Source organism: Amia ocellicauda, chromosome 16 (genome assembly GCF_036373705.1).
Source record: "Amia ocellicauda isolate fAmiCal2 chromosome 16, fAmiCal2.hap1, whole genome shotgun sequence".
Taxonomy (NCBI): Eukaryota; Metazoa; Chordata; class Actinopteri; order Amiiformes; family Amiidae; genus Amia; species Amia ocellicauda.
The window spans coordinates 11,562,900-11,587,460 of NC_089865.1; the positions used below are offsets into that span (position 1 = coordinate 11,562,900).

The 24,561-nt window shown below is 36.8% G+C and overlaps 1 protein-coding gene across 1 annotated transcript in view; it reads left to right on the forward strand.

Annotated features, from left to right (window-relative positions):
* b3galt1b (UDP-Gal:betaGlcNAc beta 1,3-galactosyltransferase, polypeptide 1b) overlaps positions 1–23,342 on the forward strand; it is a 97,442-nt gene extending 74,100 nt beyond the window's left edge. The window contains exon 3 of the mRNA XM_066688204.1: positions 20,357–23,342. Coding sequence (XP_066544301.1) covers positions 20,615–21,598 — 984 coding nt within the window. The 5' untranslated portion in view covers positions 20,357–20,614 and the 3' untranslated portion in view covers positions 21,599–23,342. The remainder of the gene's footprint in view (positions 1–20,356) is intronic.
* The last annotated feature ends 1,219 nt before the right edge of the window (positions 23,343–24,561 follow it).

The window sequence follows — 24,561 nt, forward strand, 5'->3', positions numbered from 1 at the left end:
GTGATATGTTTAGAAAGAGCTTCTTGGCAGGAATCGGGTCTGTTCTTCATCTCCCCGCAACAGAGCCACATTGGAAAGCACAATCAAGTGGGTCAGGAAAGACACAAATCAAATGCAGCACCATCTGTTTCCTAATGATTACCTGCTTAAGCATATTTGGGTGGTTTGAATCGAACCGACGTTCTCTTGTAACAAGTGCTGAGGGTGTTTCCGTGTCTCATTTTTGACCTGCTATAATAAAGAAAGAAAGAGCATTTCGTGAGGATTATGAAAAAGAACATTCAGTATACAATTTCAGAGACCTTTACCCCTGTCTATGTCTATTCAATGTGTGTGTCTTATTCAATGCATAAATCGCATGAATGTGTTTGTTTCTGCCTCATTTTACTTACTATCTGTTTCTCCCAACTGACAGAATATCAGCTGAAGAAATTGCCTGTTCTGTATTATGCAGCCTTCTGTTATCATCACAATACTGCAATCAATACAACACTTTTAACCTCAAAATGTTAGCCTGCCTCCAATATTCAGCACAATGGGCAATAACAATGCTGATGGAATTAATTACATTTGAAAATTTTAATGTGAAGCAAAGAATACAATTGCAATTGTAATTTGTTTACTAGGTTGGCATTTTTGTGTTCTTTTTAAAAATGTTTTCTGATATTCAAGATGCGAAAACCTCCATTGAGTTTTTCTCATTTTCACAATAACTTTTTCTGTCTCTTGGTAGAAACTGTAGAAGTATAATACGTAGGTGTGAAAATAAAATATGCAGGTTTGACATAAAATTGAAATTCAATCATCATATCTAGGTGAAAACCCTGGGGTCTGTAAAAAGTTTGAGAATATCTCAATAGAAGCATACTGCAGTTATTTCTTCTGTAAAGCAAATGAGCATTTAAATTTAAATGAGCATTTGAAATATTTCCTCTCTGTGAATGTCTCTCTCTCTCCTGTAAATGGTTATATGAATAGTGTTATCTAATGAACACTCAGACTGAACTTACATAGTCCTACCATTATTTATATTTTGCTGAAGAGTGAACAAAGCATATTTATGCTGCTGCACTGAATTATTCCTGGAAATAGACTTTGCATTCTGCTTTCCAATCATGGTCCTGTCTCACTGAAGTGATCAATTTGACAAAGAAAGATCCGCATTCTGGCGGTTTAACCACCTCAGCAAGAAGGCAATATTTGCTAGATTAAATTCTAACCTTACATACCGAACACTGCAGTAAGTTGATATTTGCTCTGCATTTCGACTGTTGACATTTCTTGGAAGACGAGAAGATACTTGCTTGTACGATGCATTATTCAACAAAACCGTTAAGCAGCTGAATTTCCGTTGCATTCCATTTTACTTAATAAGATTTATAAATTTCTCCCTGGGAGGCAACTCTGTTGTTCTTGTGAAATTCATAAATATACTACACAAGAACTCAAACAATGTGAATGAAAACTGTGCCTGTCATGAAACTCTCAGGCGAGTTGGCCACTGCTGTGTACCTGTGGTGTTTAAACATTTTTCCATGATTTATAATTTAGACACATAAAGGAGCTTATCTTTTGTTCCTGAAGTCTACCTGAAAATAGAAATCTACTCCTTTTGTGTAATAATAATCATAACAACCATAACAACAAAAATAATAATACCGATGAGCATTACTATGATTGTTATTATTATTATTAATAATAATAGTAATGTGGTGGACACTTTTATTCAAGGTGACTTGCAGTTGTTAATACAATCGAATGATATATAATGAAATATTGTAAGCTTGCAGGTAACTGTAATTAAGTTCATAATACCTCCCTTTGTTGTCCTCTGGCTTAATTGATGCTCTTAACTAAATTTGATTGCCCATAGCATTTCCCTGGCTGAGTGGTCAGAAACCTTGTGAAAGCTTGCCAGCCAATCTGTCTTAATTATATAATTGAATATGTGCTAATAAAGATAACTCAGTCACATGCTGTTTTCCACCTCCAGCGAATATATATATATAAAATATGACCACCCAATAGCAAGCTTTCAAACACTTTCCTTATGGCTTCAGCATGTATTGTAATATATTCTTCTTTTAAGTCTTCATATATTATTTTTTACATATCTATTACCTTGATCAGCTAAAGATTTGTTCAGTAGTTCAGACAACCCCCTATGGAAGTAGGTGGAAGAAGTAATGATTGAAGTAATGGATTTATTTTTGGCCTTCACTTACTTGGCTCAGGGACGACGGCCTGACCATGAGGACGAGGATGTGGGACCCTCACGGTGGACAGAGCCAGAGGGTGTTTTTCTGAGTTTAAGCAGCGTGGAGTTTGGTTACGGCACAGTAGAAGAAAGCTACTGACGCAGGGGAAAGGACCTTGTTAAGTTTTGTGTGATAGTGTGCGTACGAGAGCGTGGATCTCATTGGTTGTACTGGGAGCCGAGTGAAGCATGATTGGGGGTTGTCCTCGTCCTGAACTTTAGTTTTGAACTCCATTAAATGAAATTAAATAATTGGTTTTGTTACATTTTGATAATAATGTTTTTTGAGAGCAAATGGAAGGAGCAATTAAAGGGAATTAAAGGCTGGATGGGTTTCATTTGAAAACTGTCATACTTAAGCAGGCATTTATTACAGCAATTCATATCAGAATTGAACATAATTTAATCCTCTATATATGGTGTTCTGGTTGTTTGCTTAGTTTTTTTCTTGGGGAAAAAACAAAAGCAACATTTATGTATTGCTTCATCACTAGTCCTCTTATGCTAGTGTTCTAGTATGAAAAGATCTGTCAGAAAGAAGTCCTAAAACCAAAGTGACCAACAATATCCAGATTACTGTGGATCATTCGTTATTGTCTCTGGGGATTACATTTCTACAGCAAATGGCTTGTTTCAGGAACGTTTTGTATTAAACTTGATCTCCAAAAACAGTCATATGAAGACTGATTGGAATGAATAAGACTGTATTTCTCTGTAATTTTACCTTCAGAATGGTTTGGATTCTACTTACGCTATAATCGTTAAATAAAATAAATTAATTTCAAAAGCTTTACTGTCATATTAGCACAGATTTAATCAGACTATTATAAAATATGTATTAGAATTGTAAGCACACTGCAAGAGCAATAAAATAAAATGAAATAAAACCCTCTGTTTGGCTGTATAGTTTAGAACACATACTTTTCCAACTTGGATTTTACAATTTTATAATATCGGAACATTAATTTCTGTGTACTAGGGATAGGTTTGGTATTTACCAATATAGTAATCTAAAAAATACATTTTATATTATTATTATTATTATTATTATTATTATTTATTTATTGGCAGACGTGCTTATCCAGGGCGACTTACAAAATATAAGCGCAATACAAAGTGCAAAAATACAGTTCAGTACAAGGCATAAAATTCGACATTACAAATTCAAAATTTATTATGTGTATATTTCTATATTGTGTGTTCAATCATGATATGTTGGACTACTCTTACTGTACCTATAGTACTTCCAAACAAACAGCATGGCAATTGATCATTATAAACGTCATTCTCTTAGATATTGATATCAGCATTGGTTAGATATTAGCCCCTCAACTCGAGTGAATCAATAAGCATCACCCATGAAGACAATTCACAGACCAAGTCTAATGAAGAGCTTTGTGTTGTTGTTATTTGTTTCAGCTTTAATTTGACACTTCTATCATCAGATCTATGGGATGAGTCCCTGCAGGGATCTCTCAATGGCAGCACAGTGTAGCCGATAAGTGCAATGTCATAAATGTGCTGCTATGGTTACACGCTATCATAAATCATACTAGACCGTATGAAAATGTCTTCTTGCCTTGAGATACCTTTGAGGCAAAACATGGGTTTTAAGGTTAGAACAGAAGCACTCCTATATATACAGGTACATAAATGCATTATTGCCTGTGGTAACAAATGTAAAGCACAAAGTGTGTGAAACCTGATGTGTTGCTCTCTACATCCACACCGTGTGGCCCAGGAAGTAGCATTGTGGAGGAGAGAGGGATTGCAGTAGATCCTGGAACACTTTGTTATGATGTCATCTGAAAGAAGAGTGGTTTAGTCTTGTTTGGAATCATTTTGTTTTGTTGATGAAGGCATTTCTAACAGTTTAGTTCATTTTAGGATGGCTTCAAATTGGAAATGTAGTGGTGATGGGTATACAGAATGAGTTGTTAATAGAGTGGACAATATTGAAGAACAGCAGCAAGTGAACTCAATTGTGGTGTTGGCCTGAGACCTTCAGGACTCTGGATACCTCACACACAAAAGCTGATGCTCAGCTGTTTGACTTCATTACATGAAAGATTATTCTTATTATTTCAAGCATGTTTTTTAAATTTTTGTTTATTTCTAACTTCACTCCAAAGAGAACTTCAAATTAGCAACAGTACCTTTCTGTGACATGGACTTTGGTCTGTTTAGATGTGATTTGAAACTACAGTGGGGGAAAAAAGTATTTGATCCCCTGCTGATTTTGTACGTTTGCCCAACGACAAAGAAATGATCAGTCTATAATTTTAATGGTAGGTGTATTTTAACAGTGAGAGACAGAATAACAACAAAAAAATCCAGAAAAATGCATTTAAAAAAAGTTATACATTGATTTGCATGTTAATGAGGGAAATAAGTATTTGACCCCTTCGACTTAGTACTTGGTGGCAAAACCCTTGTTGGCAATCATAGAGGTCAGACGTTTCTTGTAGTTGGCCACCAGGTTTGCACACATCTCAGGAGGGATTTTGTCCCACTCCTCTTTGCAGATCCTCTCCAAGTCATTAAGGTTTCGAGGCTGACGTTTGGCAACTCGAACCTTCAGCTCCCTTCACAGATTTTCTATGGGATTAAGGTCTGGAGACTGGCTAGGCCACTCCAGGGCCTTAATGTGCTTCTTCTTGAGCCACTCCTTTGTTGCCTTGGCTGTGTGTTTTGGGTCATTGTCATGCTGGAATACCCATCCACGACCCATTTTCAATGCCCTGACTGAGGGAAGGAGGTTCTCACCCAAGATTTGACAGTATATGGCCCCGTCCATCGTCCCTTTGATGCGGTGAATTTGTCCTGTCCCCTTAGCAGAAAAACACCCCCAAAGCATAATGTTTCCACCTCCATGTTTGATGGTGGGGATGGTGTTCTTGGGGTCATTCCTCCTCCTCCAAACACGGCGAGTTGAGATGATGCCAAAGAGCTTGATTTTGGTCTCATCTGACCACAACACTTTCACCCAGTTCTCCTCTGAATCATTCAGATGTTGGCAAACTTCAGACGGGCCTGTAGATGTGCTTTCTTGAGCAGGGGGACCTTGCTGGCGCTGCAGGATTTCAGTCCTTCACGGCGTAGTGTGTTACCAATTGTTTTCTTGGTGACTATGGTCCCAGCTGCCTTGAGATCATTAACAAGATCCTCCCGTGTAGTTCTGGGCTGATTCCTCACCGTTCTCATGATCATTGAAACTCCACGAGGTGAGATCTTGCATGGAGCCCCAGACCGAGGGAGACTGACAGTTATTTTGTGTTTCTTCCATTTGCAAATAATTGCAACAAATGTTGTCACCTTCTCACCAAGCTGCTTGGCGATGGTCTTGTAGCCCATTCCAGCCTTGTGTAGGTCTATAATCTTGTCCCTGACAACCTTGGACAGCTCTTTGGTCTTGGCCATGGTGGAGAGTTTGGAATCTGATTGATTGATTGATTGCTTTTGTGGACAGGTGTCTTTTATACAGGTAACGAGCTGAGATTAGGTGCTCTCCCTTTAAGAGAGTGCTCCTAATCTCAGCTCGTTACCTGTATAAAAGACACCTGGGAGCCAGAAATCTTGCTGATTGATATGGGATCAAATACTTATTTCCCTCATTAACATGCAAATCAATTTATACTTTATATTTATACTTTTTTTAAATGCATTTTTCTTGATTTGTTTGTTGTTATTCTGTCTCTCACTGTTAAAATACACCTACTATTAAAATTATAGACTGATCATTTCTTTGTCAGTGGGCAAACGTACAAAATCAGCAGGGGATCAAATACTTTTTTCCCTCAATGTACATGTTTAATTCTTCATCAAGACTAAGTAAATAATGCAAGGGGCTCATTAGAAATCTGGCATTAGAAGTCGAGAGCATGTTGTTGAGGGATGTAAATGTTATATGTCATATAGATTCAGGGGGGACATTTGCTACATTTACACAGCACTGACCTCAAAAGCAAGAAGTAGTCTTGCAAAACAAGACAGCATGTAACAATGTAATTCAGTCTACTGAAGCATAATTCTTCAGTTCAAATCAATATTTTTTTCAATTTCAAGTAAAGACATCAAAATGTCATTATTGGTAAGAAGTTATTGAGTTTATTAGGAATTTGATATCTAACATAGAGTGATAACCTGACCTTATCAGCTCCTATTGGATTTTTAAATCTGATTTTCAAAGGGAGGACCAAGAGGACCTTTAAATAAAAATAATAATTACAAATGCGTATAAGTTATTGTATAAACAGGCCTGCTTGAGAAAAAATGAGAAGAATGGTGAGGTGAGTTTTCTAGCATTGAGGTCATGCCTGAGATTCTGACTTGAAAGTCTCTGTAAAATAAAGATTGACTTGTGAAAGGCTATCCTGAGCCCACTCTCAAGCTAGCTGTTAATGACACAGTGTGGGACCAGCTGAAGAGGAACATCGTGCCACGGACATTTGCTTTCTGTCAGTCACTCTTAAAAAACCCTCTCCAGTGAATGGGATTTCGTCTGGATAAATGAATCTGCATATGCTAATACATGGTAATAGTGTTATGTCAGAAAATTCCTAAGGGTGAACATATGGACTAGTTAGCAGACCCTGGCTGAGATCCTGGCCTTGACAAGGTCCTAAAGAAGGGCTGGTGGCTCACACAGGGATAACAAAAAGTCAGAGAGAGAAGAAACAGCTTGCAGATATGTGTGAAATGCCTTTTTGCAGCAGAGAAAAGGTTAGGAATTGAAAACTACCTAATCCCATTGTAATAGAGTCCTTTACAGAAACAAAGGTCACCCTGGCCCCATATACACTTCCTGCTGGAGATTAACATTCATAAAGGCCAAATGATATGCAGTTTATCTACTAGTTGTCAGACCTTGTTATTAAATTGAAGTAATTGTTGTTGTATGGACAGAAAATCAAGTGCTTTAAGTAAAACTGCTGTTACATCTTCTCTTAATATCTTAAAAGCCAGGGGTAGCTGGCAGTAGAGTGTGAGTGGATCCAACTATTGTCAAGAGATTGTAAGTGTATGATAAATGATGCTCGAAAAACATGGGAGCGGGTAGGGGGGTAAGTTGATGATAAACTTGATGAAACAGAGAAATAGAAAATATTTCCAAAACATATAGGGAAGACTTAATTGATATTGACAAGGTGGAAGCCTGACTCCACATATTGATGAAAAACAGGTGATGGGTCTGGAAAATTAGCATAACATTAATATAGGAAACTTTGCGATAAGAAAATGTTAGTAACTTCTCTCCTAAGCTCAAATATTGCTCAAAAACAGATAGATGGATCACAGGATAAAAAAACTGGACATTCACCTTTCCTGACAGGATGGGCTTCACAAACAGGTAAACAGAACATGGATGTTTACCTCAGCTGACAACAGGGAGTATACGTGCCATAGGATGCATATGTCCTGGTGTTACATAAGCCTGCAAAGTATATTAGATGCAGCTTTACTCTCTGTGCTTTCTTTGTTATTGTATTTCGTTTAGGATCTATCTTTCTGAATGCAAGATTAATTAGAAAACAGATCCAATTTGATGGTTTGTGCCTCTCTTTAATTTGTTGTTGGGTTTTCTTGTTTGTTTTTGCGGCTTTTATCATCAGGATGGGATTTAAATCATTTATTGAATAATCATAAATGAAATTAATGATTAATCCCTCCGTTAAAGGTCAACTGAACAGTATTTAATGAATTCATAACAATCAACTAAAAGCATTCTTACGTGAATGTTCTTACTAGTCTGAGGATGATGCCGTCCTTGTTTTTTTGCATTCTGAAGCTCAGATTTGAACAATAAATAAAGAAATGAAAAAAATCTTCACTGCCTCTGCTCAGATACAGTACTGCCAGAGACCTGCCTTTCTCTCGCTGCCAGATTATGTCACACATGGAGAGCAGCCCCACTCACCTGAAACCCTTGATAGAGAGAGACAAGTCATAGAGAGAGTAAAGTGAGTGAGATGTAATCTGGCAGTGAAAGAAAGGTGTCATTTTAGTGGCCTCTTATTGAAGCCAAATACCATGTTTTTATTACAATTTTGCACACAATGTGTGTTATGCAGCTCTGGAAAAAATTAAGAGACCACTTAACATTGATTTCTGAACTTGGAGTGGTCTCTTATTTTTTTCCAGAGCTGTATATTGAAATATTGTTCATGTTCATGTATTTAAATATATCACCATTACAAATGAGTGTCATTCCCATCTCTGGTTTCACCTTAAACTCGAGTGTCCTGGGCAAATTTGTTTTCTACTGCTGTGGCAGGCTTGTTCTGCTGTTCCTCTAATGTTTGTGTCTGCTTTTTGACATTACAGATGTGAGCTCTCTGCCAAAAAAGTTTTGCCTGTGACAGTGGGTTTATGTGAGAATAGACCTCCTCTTCAGCTGTGCCGGACAACTCCAAGGCAGAAATAACCAATTTGATGCTGATTGTTGTGGCAATGCTCTGATAATGCATTATTTACCAAGAGCTACACATTTTTAGTTTGTCACAAAATACAATCCATAGCCATACTGGAAGTTATGTTTGCATTCATACAAATCTGGGTTTTATTTTTATCAGTAGTAATGAGTAGGAGGGGGAGGGGGGGAGGCAGAAGAATAGGAGGTGTGATAATAGCAGTACAATACTTTCTCAAACATGTTTGCTTTAGCGTTTGCCTAGTAGTTACAGATGCACAGCTGAGCCTATAGATTTGATAAATTCAGTGGATCAAATGGGTGAAAAACCTCATGCTGTGTCTGTTGATGCAAGTTTAGTCCAACATTTTGCTATAATTGTGTTTTTCAATAGACGGCAATCAGCAAGGCTGGAATCTTTGTAATATAACACAATATTCATCATCTTACTTGCTAGCAGTCATTCATGCTGAATATACAATGCTGTGGAATTTGACAGAATTTCTTATCATCAGTGTTCCATTTTAATTAAAATGCTGAATGTAAAAGGACACTTCAGTTTAGAACTTAACCTCCCAAAGACCTTCATGCACCAGTAGACAGCAAGAATATATATATATATATATATTATATATACACTCACCTAAAGGATTATTAGGAACACCATACTAATACTGTGTTTGACCCCCTTTCGCCTTCAGAACTGCCTTAATTCTGGCATTGATTCAACAAGGTGCTGAAAGCATTCTTTAGAAATGTTGGCCCATATTGATAGGATAGCATCTTGCAGTTGATGGAGATTTGTGGGAGGCACATCCAGGGCACGAAGCTCCCGTTCCACCACATCCCAAAGATGCTCTATTGGGTTGAGATCTGGTGACTGTGGGGGCCAGTTTAGTACAGTGAACTCATTGTCATGTTCAAGAAACCAATTTGAAATGATTCGATCTTTGTGACATGGTGCATTATCCTGCTGGAAGTAGCCATCAGAGGATGGGTACATGGTGGTCATAAAGGGATGGACATGGTCAGAAACAATGCTCAGGTAGGCCGTGGCATTTAAACGATGCCCAATTGGCACTAAGGGGCCTAAAGTGTGCCAAGAAAACATCCCCCACACCATTACACCACCACCACCAGCCTGCACAGTGGTAACAAGGCATGATGGATCCATGTTCTCATTCTGTTTACGCCAAATTCTGACTCTACCATCTGAATGTCTCAACAGAAATCGAGACTCATCAGACCAGGCAACATTTTTCCAGTCTTCAACTGTCCAATTTTGGTGAGCTTGTGCAAATTGTAGCCTCTTTTTCCTATTTGTAGTGGAGATGAGTGGCACCCGGTGGGGTCTTCTGCTGTTGTAGCCCATCCGCTTCAAGGTTGTACGTGTTGTGGCTTCACAAATGCTTTGCTGCATACCTCGGTTGTAACGAGTGGTTATTTCAGTCAAAGTTGCTCTTCTATCAGCTTGAATCAGTCGGCCCATTCTCCTCTGATCTCTAGCATCAACAAGGCATTTTTGCCCACAGGACTGCCGCATACTGGATGTTTTTCCCTTTTCACACCATTCTTTGTAAACCCTAGAAATGGTTATGCATGAAAATCCCAGTAACTGAACAGATTGTGAAATACTCAGACCGGCCCGTCTGGCACCAACAACCATGCCACGCTCAAAATTGCTTAAATCACCTTTCTTTCCCATTCAGACATTCAGTTTGGAGTTCAGGAGATTGTCTTGACCAGGACCACACCCCTAAATGCATTGAAGCAACTGCCATGTGATTGGTTGGTTAGATAATTGCATTAATGAGAAATTGAACAGGTGTTCCTAATAATCCTTTAGGTGAGTGTATATATATATATATATATATATATATATATATATATATATAATTGGTAAGCCAAAAAGTATAGTTGCTTCATATATATATATATATATATATATACAGTGCCTTGCAGAAGCATTGTATTCATGACACTATGAAGTAGGAATGCACGTGTTATATATACAACCTACTCCACACATTCAAAGCAACAACAAAAATAGAACTAAATAGATAATTAATATGAAATAAATATGGAAAAGTCACGATTACATAAGTATTCAAACCCTGGTGTGGCAAACCTAAATTAATTCAGGTGCACAAAATGACCTTAACGAGCCACACAATTAGTTGAATGACCTCTGTCTGTGTGCAAAAATAGTGGTTCTCATAATCATGCTATGAGGATGCTTCTCCGCATCAGGGACTGGGTAGCGTGTTAGAATTGAATGGAAATGGATGGAGCAAAGTACAGACAAATATTAGAGGAAAACCGTTTTCAGTCTGCTAAAGAATTAAAATTGGGGTGAAAGTTCAAAGTGAATGTCCTTAAGTGGCCCAGTCAAGTCCTGACTGGAATCCTATGGAAAGACTTGAAAACTTCTGTCCTTGAGAAATCACCAAGCAACTTGAGAGAACTTGAGCAACTCTGCCTAGAAGAATGGGTACAAATTGCACTAAGCCTGTGTGCAAAGTTAGTAGAGACTTACACAACAAGACTTGCAGCTGTAATTGCTGCCAAAGGTGTTTCAACCAAATATTTAGTTGACGGTTCTGAATAATAATGCAGTCAACATATTTCAGTTTCTTCTCTTAAGTTTTTGCTGTCATTTACTCGAACTTATATTTACCCCTAAAAGTCTTCAGTTTGAGCATTGAAGTTTGGAATAAAATATTAAGTAAACAAAAATGTGTATGCATCATTTTGTAATTTCACAACATGGGACACTGAATACTTTTGCAAGGCACTATATATACAGCTCTGGAAAAAATTAAGAGACCACTCCAAGTTCAGAAATCAATGTTAAGTGGTCTCTTAATTTTTTCCAGAGCTGTATGTATATTTATGTGTATATTCTCCTAGCTGCAGAATCTGCTAATGTTTTTCGCTATTTGATTGTATCATTTATATATATATATATATATATATATATATATATATATATATATATATATATATACAGTATGCAGCTTTGAGAATCAGGTTTTCTAGGTTCTAGGTATGGTTGGTTTTCAGGGACAGTAAATGACATTTGAACAGCTGGCTCAATTTGTGAAGTCCTTAACAACAATGTTATTGTTTTTTTGCCAATTGTATGAGCTTAGCCAGGAGCTGTTTCAAGGCAGAATCAAAACTACATTTTGAATCAATGTTTAAAAGACACAAGTCTGTTTTACCAGCCTTCATTTTGCCTCATGGCAGTCTTAAAATAGTAATAGGACAAAATATTAATAGGAAATAATCCTTGGTATTGTAAATAAAACATGTGGAACTAAATTAATTCGATCTTCAAATGTCTCAAGGGTGATGAAAATAAAATGCACATAGAATATGAGACAGTCAGAACACTTATTCTATGATTTTTGTATGCTGATAGTACCTGTATATTCCCATATTCTCTTTTGTGTTGTATATTTTGAATGCAGTGTTTTATCAACCTGAGGTGAAGCAGGGTCTGTCTATAGTGATGAATCTCTGCAGCTACAATACAGACTGCACCCACTGCACCAGTATATCCGACACATTTGGACCTATCTATCCTTGAAGTGTCATTTAGGATGCATTAAAGGCCGTGCAAATGCCAGGATGCTGTACCTGCCACTCTCCCTGTACAATGCATTGCATGTTTTAATCCAATAACAAGCCTTTCATTCTTTTCCCGTTTTACTTTCATATATAGTTTTGTAAATCAAATCAGGCATCTATTAAGCCAGAAACCCCTTTATTGGCATCGAGTGTGACGGATGTGTCTATAGTTCTGCATGTCGACATAAATCAACCTATTCCCTTCTTGCATTCAAGGAAATATAATTACTCCTTTCTCGCCCAAGACAGAAGAAACTCTGACCTCTAGGATTTGTCAAGTGGATGCCGTTTTATGACAAATGGCTGTCTCTGTGTTCTGCTCTGACAAACAAATTTGCCCCTTGCCCTCAAACAAATCATGATAAATGTGATTAAATGGTTAGACACTGATTTATCTCTGTCTTGCTGCACATTAGTGTGACTTAACATTGCATCCTCTGCAGTTCACAGAATTACTTGCCATTGTTGTAGTTGTATGTAGCTGTATATTGGTATTCAGCAGTCTCAATTATGGGTATAATAACATATTTGCAAGATAAGGAACATGATAACAAATAGGGGTAATATATATATATTCACATGCAACCCTCAGAGCAAGCAAGGAAAATACCTGTTGGTTATGGAAAGCATGGAACGAGGTTCAATGACCTTCCCACGCTAGGCTGATTATTGTCTGCCCAGGTTTTTTTCATTAACAATCACGCACTTCCTAATTACTTCAAAACATAAGTTTACAAATGAGAGGAGGCCATTTGACCCATCATGCTCGATATGATACTAAAATAGGTGGTTAAGCAGATACAATCTCGGCAGCACAGGTTATTCAAAGGGACTTAGATAATATTCAGTTGTGGGCCGACACCTGGCAGATGAAATTCAATGTGGAGAAGTGCAAGGTAATACATGCAGGTAATAAAAATGTCCACTATAATTACACTATGGGAGGAATAGAACTAGATGAAGTAATGCATGAGAAAGACCTAGGAGTCTATGTGGACTCCTCACTTTCTCCATCCAAACAATGTGGGGAAGCAATAAAAAAGGCAAACAGAGTGTTAGGATATACTGTCAAAAGTGTAGAATTGAGAACAAGGGCAGTGATGTTCAGACTGTACAATGCACTAGTTAGAGCTCATCTAGATACTGTGGACAGTTCTGGGCTCCACAATTCAAGAAAGATATCGCTGCTCTAGAGGCAGTTCAGAGGAGAGCAACCAGACTTATTCCAGGTCTGAAGGGAATGTCCTACTGAGAGACTGAGGAACTGAACCTTTTCACTCTGGAACAGAGGAGATTATGTGGGGACTTGATCCAAGTCTTCAAAATCATGAAAGGCGTCGACCACATCAAACCAGAGGAGCTTTTCCAGATCAGCAGGGACACACGCACTTGGGGACACAAATGGAAATTGTGCGTCAAGGCATTCAAGACAATGTGGTAGAAGCTGAAAATGTGGGAACATTTTAAAATAGACTGGATAGGATCCTTGGATCACTCAGTTATTAATGGACACCAAACGAGCACAATGCTTGTCACCTGCACTATAACAAGTATGCATTGTTTTAAAAATGTCTTGTGTGAGAAAGTGCAAAAAGCACAAATGTTTAAAGGGAAGAGCCTCCATGAAAGTTTTCCCGCGGATAAAACTTGTTTTGCGTTCCTGTTTGTTTCATGAAGAATTAACTTAAGGGTAGAATGGTAGAGGTAGAGTGCCAGACCCTTCTGTTGCCTCTCAAGAACACCAAACCCACACCGTTTCAGTTGTCATGCTTAATTGTTTTGAGTCAATCATTTAGCCAGGGATAGTGTTATCGGGGACATGAATCTGAAGTGAAGTTTTATTACTGCCTATATATGTAATCAGTACATCAGTACAATATATTATTAGTACGTTTAAGACAAAATTAGATCATAATGTTTAAATAGCATTGTGTGCAATACACAATAACACATAATTACACGGTTGGATTGAAGTGACCATCTAAAGGAGCTATTTAAGGCCATGTATTTAGAAAGTCAGAAGGTAGTAGAGCATGTTTTCTCTTGCTCAGCTCCACATCCCAGACCCATACATCACTGCCTACCTCCCGTTTCCACAGCAACCAAAGCCCCTGTCTGTCAAATAAATTATAATTATGAAATTGTGGATTTGAATGCAGATACATTGTTTCTGAATGTGAAGATTAAATGAAACCTTTTTTTCTCATGGATAAATGCTTGCTTTTTAAAATCAGATATTTAGAATGCTTTACATCTTTCATAAATATATGCTGAGGGTCAGCTTTTGTCTTGTGATTGTATTAGTTATTCTTGTGAACATGTACTAGAACATGGAGAGAGAACAAAGAAGAAAAAAGTTTCTATAAGGGTCAGGTAATTCATCCTGACAGTGCCAGTGACTTATATTAAGATAACTATAATTGTATAATATTATATGAAACCCAACTGTAGAAACCCTGAAAATATATCTCCAGGCCAAGGGTTTATGGGTATTAAATATATTTGAGTACAATGATGGTCTGAATGATATCAGTTAAGATAAAAACGTGGGTAATATTTTAGTAAATCATTTAAATCCAAAGCTCACAGATTTTGTTTTAATATTTTATATATATATATATATATATATATATATATAATATATTTAATATTTATAATATTTAAGTGTTAAATATTTCAAATTCAGAGGACACTTAAAGAGAAAACATAGCCATTGAATTATGTATTACTAAAACAGCATCATTTCAGAGCAACCCATTCAGAGTGATTTTTTAGTTTTGTCAAGCCTGTAGATGCAATCATTTAAAGCATAATATAGATTTTTTTCATGGTACACATTTGTTCCATCAATAAACAATCATTTTATAAAAACTGAAATTATGAGATTGTGGATCAGCGTATAGTTCTCTTAGAAGTCGAGCGATAGCATGAACAGATGTGCATGCCTTGGTGTTATTCCACATAATCTGGTGCAGTTTTAGGCAGCACTTACAATGTGTTAATTGAAAGATCCACATTGCCTTATATAACTCTGCTCACGCTGTCTATACTTCTGTGAGCTCAACAGATGCACTGGCATCCAACAGCTGCATGCAATCGTTCAGGCTTCATTATGTAGAATACATATTTTAGTAGCCAAACCATTGACTTAGGTCAGCAATACAATATTTATGAAAAGATTAATATAAACTTTTATTAAGATCCTTTAATTTAATATGGCTTTTCAATGTCATTTATTGAACAATGGTAGTGAATTAACAATGTTCAGATGGGTGCTGATTTACAGTATCACTAAAAAAATCCATAATCCATGCCCTATGAACTATAGCAATAGGAACACCCTCGAATGACAGGAAATTGAGATGTAGCCAAAGGCAGCTGGGCCATCAGTGCAAGTATGCTCATAATTAATACAATTCTGGATTCCCTTAAGAAATGTAGGGGTCACTGAAAAGAAGACTGAGAGTAGGTCTTTGGAAGACACCAGAGGGAGGAGATGTACAGAGGGAGGAATCTTGATTTAGAGAGAGAGTTTGAAAGATAGAGTAAAGGATTACGAGGACAGGTTCATGAGTGAGCTGGCAGCTGAAATAAATGTATTTATATATGCATGGATTGAGGTTGAGGAAGCTGAAGTAGCAGAGAGTCTGGAGGGTCAAGTGTTCTTTAACCTACATGGTGAGTGAAGAGGGAAACATACGATTGTGTTTGCAATCTTAAGATCTAATGCCTAGTTCAACTTAAGTGAGATATGTTTCCGATTTTGTTCATTTTCAGCTTTTATCAGTATAGAAGTAGGTCGATGCATTGGCCATTTGTCTCTATTTTCTGCATTCTTGGCACATAGGGATTTATTGTATCAGGACACGGCAGAAATCACACTCCAAACGTGCCGTGTCTGTCCGAGGGAGACCAAACTCAGGTTGTTGTTCATCTAGACCATACTGTAATTGGAAGTATCCATATCCTTCGTCTGAAACATTGTCACTCGATTGAATAATTATTGTTGATTAAACTATTCATATTTTGCAATTATATCTCTTCAGATTTTCCTGATTCTGCTCAGAGAACGCTGAGTGAACTGAAATCAATGGGATGGCAGTCAAGGGTTTCCACACCCTGTGTCTTGACTCAGTTCTTGTAATCTTTACAGTTTGCTCTAGGCTGATGAAGTGATCAGCACATTGTGGAAAGATATCATTGTGTGGTCCCTCGGTGAAAAGCCTGGCATTTAAGGAGTACTAACATTAATAAATCTGCAGGTTAATGCCTTTATGGTGAATAAAATGAGTTCTCGTTATTTGTTAATTGTGCTTGTGTTCAGATTTCAGTCTACACTGCCATAAATCTTGCTTTCAGTTTCTATATATGCATGTATAAAGGAAGTGTTTTCTTTCCTTTTGCAAAGCTATGGTATCATGAGCACACAACTCTGCATAATTGTTTTAGAAGATCCCAACCTTTTGGGCATTTCCCTGTTGATACATGGCCTCCTCGAGGTGTTAGCCTACCTTGCACTGCAGCAATTCATTTTCTGTGACAAATAGTAGTGGATCTTTTCTCCCTCACTGTGTAAACCAAAAACAGTGCTATTTCAATGTCCTCTTTCAGAGCAAACAAAGACACAGTATTGTGGAAGCAGCTAAACTCTTCTTTTAGTTCTGCTGTTGAAATGTTTGGATTTTGTGTCAAAAAGAGCTCAATGCCATAGCAAGAGACTACAAGGAATTAGTGTAATGCTTACTGAAGGATGCAAAGGAGATTGTAGAGCTCTTAAGAACAAATGTTGCCCTGAAAAATTGAATATGCTATGAAATAATTTACAGTACATTTTAGATTTATATTATCAATGCATTTTCCCCCACAAATCTGTTATCATGAGTTTTGGTTGTAATAGAAAGCAAAATATGTATTCCTTCAAAAGGAATGCTAAATTCATTGTATCAGGATTGTGTTGGCCTACATCTGTTACAGCTATTATATGATTATTGCCTGATCAATTATTGTCTTTTATTCATATAATTAGGCCAGGTATTTTATTTTCTGAAATTGAGGAAAATGCTGAATAATTTGTGTAATTCAGATTCAATAATCATACATATTAAGTTCTATAAAAAATATTCTGTTCATGGAAGTAAGCCAATACGAATTTTCCAATAAACTTCTTACATCCAGAGCCTATATATGTGATTGTTTTTTTTTAACTCTTTGACCTGTAGTCCACACAGAGGAGTGCGAAAGTAGCATGAAATTTCAGTAACTTTAGAAATCGCAGCAAGTCACCAGTATATTATTCCCCTTGATGGTTGATTTTTCACACTGGAAAAGCCACAATTGTATTTGTGTGTTCCACTTCACTTCAAGATAGCATGGTTATTGGGAACATTTTATAATAATATTCCTAAGATATGGAGTGAAAGGATACATAGCATTAGCAAATGGGTTTTGGGGAAACAATTTATTATGCATGTTATTCAAAAGTAGTGTGGTATTTGAGATTAGACACGGTTAGTGTAGCAAAAGATGCAAATTCAGGAACAGACCTCAAACAAATTCAAACAAATTGCCAAAACAAGAAAGCAGATGTGGTTCCAAATCTTACCCCAGCATATTGTAACATGGTATTCATTGCCCCACACACAGCACTACCCACCCCAAGAAAAGCTTAAGATTTAATCAGGCATGTTTACCCAAGAATTTGTAATATGTTCCAACTATGTAGGTGTTCATTAGTTGCTTATTTTAGTCCAATTGAATCTCCCTGCATTTAAACCAGCAGTGACTCTTTCAAAAACCTGAATACATTCACAGGGAGGTAAGCGTAAATGTTTCTGCTGACTTTCCTCATAGAAAAGGTGTCCTTCAAGGTCATATATTGCCTGCAACAGCAATAACAAATGACTCTCCATGATTCCCCTGCCAGTAAGTTGCTGGAAAAGGGAAAAAAGCAGTTTAAATGCACACATTTTAATATCCTTCTAGGCCGAGTAGCAATGCAGTAATAACAGAAGGATGCATGCATATGTTAAAAGGTTCTACCTTGCGGTCTTGTTCTACAGTCATCACACAGCTTCCCCAGTTAAATGATGTAAAAGTCACATTTCTAATATCCAACTGACCATGAAAAATAGCATCCTGATGCTGCTTAAATATTAACACTAATGTTGTCAATGCCATCATTCAAGTTGTACAGAGTGATTTTTCTCCATTCAAAAGTGATGCAAAATAAAGCAAATCTACTCATTTTCAAGTTACATAAGAAACCTGATTTACATTGGTGTAAGACAGCATGTTCATTTGATCGTTAGAGGCTTGTGGATCACAGGATCGTCTCAATTAATTGAAGATCCTATTTAATTAAGATAGGATGCTTGGGAAAATGTTCTGTACTGTAACCCCACTACTCTGTTCCAGCCTGTTATCTACTAATTTGCCTTGTTTGCTTACTGAGAGAAAGCGATTTATTGGATAATGATAACATTCAATTACACAATTGTGGGTGTAACCAGAATAAATGTCTGCTTTAAATCTAATTTAGTTGCTTGAATCTAGTTGCTTGGTTTGTTTTTAAACATCTAATAGCACAAGGATATAACAACCCTATGTTATTTATGACAGGACATGCCACAAATAAAATATAATAGCATAATCCAATCTATTATTGAATATCCAGCTGGATATAATATGTATTTTTTATTACATGAAGAAAAGAACATGAGGATCCATCTGAATATAGGATTTGTTGAAAATAAAAATGGCACCTCATGCTATCACATATATATATATATATATATATATATATATAATTTATATTCAGTATATTTTAGGATATGAATGCTTCACAGAGGGTACTTAAAATGGATACTTTGAGATTAATACAGAAAGCCATTTAGATTGATGTATCTGTGTAAAACTAGTAAATACTTATAGTTACTTTTCACACTACGGCCCAGCTATGTGTGGCATTAAAGTATCACCACAATATGAACTATACTGCCCACATACATTTTATTGCATTAAAACATACACACATGCCCTCGTACAACAGAAGAAAAACACAATAAGTATTGGTAATGTGGATTTGAGATCAATGCGATAGGGTGCAGGATGAAATACACTGTGGACCGTGGACTGATGATTGAGGACCACTTTTCTAACTAATTTCTTAATATATTAGTATATTAACTGTTGTCTATTCATTTTTATACTCGTCTGGCAGTGTGTTTTCAGTGTGTTTCTCAGTCTAAGAGCCTGCCTTCTGTATTCCATGTCTTCTATAGAACCTGTGTATTTTTGATCACTTGAGATTAAGTTTGCTACATAATAGTTCTCATTCTGCTGCCTAGTGCTTAGTATCTATGGACAGAATGGTTACATCTGACTCTTTGAAGATAGTGAGATTTGAATGGATAGAGACCTTGATCGAATTTGGATCTTTAATATGATGTCAAGCTTTGTAACCCCTTTTAGAGTGATAAAGCAGCAGGAAAACTGATATACAGCATCCAGGCGTCTCGAGCCCATTTATCTCATTATATTTTCTTTCTGGAAGCATATACACTCTCCATTCATATCCCCCCCCCACCCCCCCAGATTGGTGGCATGTTATATTGACACTGTCCTTCCTGCATCTATTTGAAATGGACATCCCTAACAAATTTGCCTGTTAGCCACTGTATACCATGTCTATTTCTGAGACCTCTGTGGAGTCTGGCAGTAACTAATTTCCATACAACATCTGGAACTATACATTTAAGTAATGCATATTGATGTTATACAAAATTAAATGGTGGCTATAAAATGGTGCTGTGGCAATTTGTTCAGCTATTAAAGAACCACCACTAAAAGAACCCTTGTATTCAGAAATGTACTTTTTGTTGGCATTTAAGAGTAGTTGCTGAATTATTCAAATGCATGTACAGGAGTACTTAATTCATACTATTCCATGTAGTTTAATATTTACAATTTTATCACTAACAATCTATGTCTGAAAGTATGAAGTTAATAGACTATGCAATTTACAAATGTTGTTTATTTTTATTTTTCCTGTTTTACAGTTGTAAATGGAGAGGCAGGAGAGTGAAGTGGAGAAACGACACAACTGCAGGATTTCAAGTGGGCGCTGAATGCAAGAAAACAAAAATGGCTCTGTTGTCAAAAGATCTCACTGCTGGGCCCTGAAGCAATCCATTATTGACAATTAATGTCAAGAGTCAAGTCTGAGCAGCATAATGCTGCTTTGTTTAAAATAACACCGCTAATGGGAAGGAAGCCACTTAAAATTCACTACACTAAATTGAAGTAAATGCAGCATAATGCCTTCAAAGGTTTCTTGCTTATATGTTTTGACAGTCGTTTGCTGGGCAAGTGCTCTTTGGTACTTAAGTTTATCTCGCCCATCATCCTCCTATTCCGGCCAAGGGTCTATACCTCTGAGACAAGTTGTGAGGAACAAGAATGTAACGTTTAACAACATTCGAACTCGCCCCTTGAATCCACATGCCTTTGATTTCCTGATCAACGAGCCTAAAAAATGTGAAACAGATGCCCCTTTCCTGGTCATCCTCATCAGCACAACGCACAAGGAGTTCGATGCAAGGCAAGCCATTCGGGAGACTTGGGGGGATGAAAACAACTTCAACGGCATAAAAATTGTGACACTTTTCCTCCTTGGCAAGAACACAGATGCTGTTTTAAATCAAATGGTGGAGCAGGAAAGCCAAATTTTCCACGACATCGTAGTTGAAGACTTCATCGATTCTTACCACAATCTCACCTTGAAGACCTTAATGGGCATGAGGTGGGTGGCCACGTTCTGCTCAAAGGCAAAATATGTCATGAAAACAGACAGTGACATTTTTGTAAATATGGACAATCTTGTCTACAAACTCCTGAAGCCAACAACAAAGCCAAGGAGACGATACTTCACTGGATACGTCATTAACGGAGGTCCCATAAGGGATGTCCGCAGTAAGTGGTACATGCCCAGGGATTTATACCCCGACAGCAAGTACCCACCTTTCTGCTCTGGTACGGGCTATGTGTTTTCCGCAGACGTAGCAGAACTAATTTACAAAACATCGCTCCACACGAGGTTGCTGCATCTCGAGGATGTGTACGTTGGCCTGTGCTTGCGCAAACTGGGCATCCACCCTTTTCAGAACAGTGGCTTCAATCACTGGAAAATGGCTTATAGCCTTTGTAGATACCGAAGAGTTATCACAGTCCACCAGATATCTCCCGAAGAAATGCACAGGATTTGGAATGACATGTCAAGCAAGAAGCATCTCAGATGTTAGTTCTGTCTGAGGAGCACAAATCTTTTAAATGTAACATTGAAATATCAAGAAGGGCCAGACTCGCAAAAGTTTGAAAAACATTTATTTTCAAAATTTGATTGCAGCTATTGTAAAGATCTTTTTTATGATCAATCTGTTAATTTCGCAGGTCTCGTTAGTTACTGAATTGAACATTTTTCAATTTACGAGCAGACATGGCTTAAAGGTGCATGGTGCTGCTTAAACCAACAATCCCTGGTATGGTTTGGCAGGTAACAATTTTACGGAGTTATCTGAAAATCAGGAACAATCCCTGATAATTATACACAGAATGGTGTCATATTAAAATGAGCAGCCTTGACATAAAGATATATATGTGACACAACACCAAGCACAAACCAGAGGACCCTTATGCATGATACATGTACTTCTACAACCATGCAGGTATTGTGGGAAAGCTGGGCAATGCCACTATCTTTGGGGCTGCTAATTGTAATATGGCAGGGCCCTGCAGATTTGTTCCACTATGAAGGTGCACATCTTTTTTTTTTCCCCATCAGGCACTAAATTGAGGGTTTATTTTTTATTTCATCCTACAGACATGCAACACTCCTAGACAGATACTACTTTAAATTCAGAATGTTTTCTCTCTATTCATACTTCATTGAGGTGCAATGAATCAGTTGTAATTCCAATTAATCCCACATGCAGAAAGACGACATCTACATTCTGAGGCCAATCATGAATGTCATTAAACAATTTAATATTTTCCTAATTTCAAAAAGTAAGAAACCTTTGTTGGATGTATTGTAAAATATAAAAACTCTTGATAACGACCATCAATATTACTCAGTGTTAAGAGCCAATTGTGTAAAGTTTACTGACGCTTAATGTGAAGGCTGCAGGCTCAATTTTGAAATGTGAGCAAAAAACGAACCCTTTTTTCCTAACTGAAAAATATTGACCGCCAACATATGATGCTAATAAGAAACAACCTTACTTAATAAGTGAACATTTTAGATGTCACTTCTTGTTTTAAAGTATCAACATGATTTTCCTTCTTTCAGAAAATCATGGTGATAGTATGTGTGCTCTCGCTTCAAAATTGGTCTCTGTTTCTACTACGATGTATGTACAGAGCTTTTTCATTTCTTTAACACCAGTATGTATCTATGGGCATACGTGATATGTTGTATAAGTGACATATTGTAACTCCATACATTCCTATGTGAATGTATTATCATGTGTACGTGACAGTATCAAATTTTATTCAAGCACTGCTATTGAAATTATTGCAAATAAATATATTTTATATAACTTGAACCAGATAAAGACAGTGAAAGAAGGCTTTGTCCCTACAGAGCCAGTTGAAATGGAAGCATATACATCTTTTTTTTTATTCTGTAGAATATGAGCTGTTGTGATATTTTACTGTGAAAGCATAGTTAAAGAAGATTTTCCTAATGGAGATTATTGTAATGTACAGTATGCCATTTTTTTACATTAAAATAAACATTATTGAGCATTATTTAAGGCAGATTTCTTGTAGGCGTAACACATTATCTTCAGGTTCAAATACTACTATGTACAAAATATCTCCTCTTGTATGTTTTCTTTTTATTGTTTTGCTTTTCTTCCAGGATACTTACTTCAATTTGATTCTGAACATTAAACACAAATGCTGGAAATGTTCTTGATGAAAATCTATTGACTATAACTAAAATACATGCAGAAAAGAGGGAATAAATTGAAGCTTATTAACCTAGAGATTTCCTTTACATGTATGTGTTAAATTCTCAGTTTATGCTGGACAATGTTGTCAGTTTTTAATATCTCAGTTTCATTATTCACAGGTAGAATTCATGCATCGAAATATGAAAGACTACATTTAATAACTATTAATCAAAGTTGCTTATAACTGAAGGGGAATTGTTTTTCCTGAATGCATAAGCAACAGAGACGGAGAAGCATATATCATGTACATTCTACGTGCTCTTATAAAGACAAAGACAGAAAAATATGATGCTACAGTGACTCATAATTTATATGCACTGGGAAAAAAGTCTCTATTTTTTGCCGATTTTCAGGATACAAACACCGCCATCAAATGTTTATCTTCCTTTCAAATCTATTTTTTTATGATTAAACAGTACACTCAAAAAATATAGTGTTTATTTTCTATCGGTTGCTGCTGCCAGTGACATTATGTCATGTGAGTCACAAAGGTTTGCTCGGCTCCAGCTAATTTAGATACTACAAATAGCTGTTCCCATAAACATGTAAATTTGCCCTTTTCCACTACAGGCACTGCTTCTATAGCCAGTTCATCAAGAATTCCTAGTCTGAAAAATACACAAATTAAACTAATGGTTCACCCATGCTCAAAGCTATAATTTTATCCCACTAGCAATTATTATCTTTATTTCATTTTATTTCCATTATTCCAAATTCTGTGCTGTACCACCTGATTACAATTAGATTGTGTGATATTATTCAGCCAGGCAGATAATTATGACATGTCCAAGCAAATAAATACAACCATTGTGATCTAATGTATTTACCTCATATGTAATCTTCATATCATCAGCATTGTTATTTGGCTTTAAATGGCCTCTAAAAATAGCTTTTCTAAACTCCTGTGACAGTGTGCAGCAGCTATTAAAAAGGTTCTCTTGTGGGATACACACACCTTTAAGGAAAGACAAACATCAAGATATTTTCCCGATCTGAGTGGCATCAAGCAAAGAAAATAACATAGAACATTTAATCCTGACAAACATGGTTTTTCTCAAGGCGTAATACTGAAAACACAGTTTCAAAATGTCTAAAACTACAGCATTTTAAAACAATCTGACTACCAATACCAATTAAGGGACTGTTGGAGACCCTTTTTAATTTCATGTATTCGACAAAAGCAGTACAAACAACAATTGTGTGTGACAGGGACCTGATTAAAATCGAAGTTTACAAAGCTATTGACTATG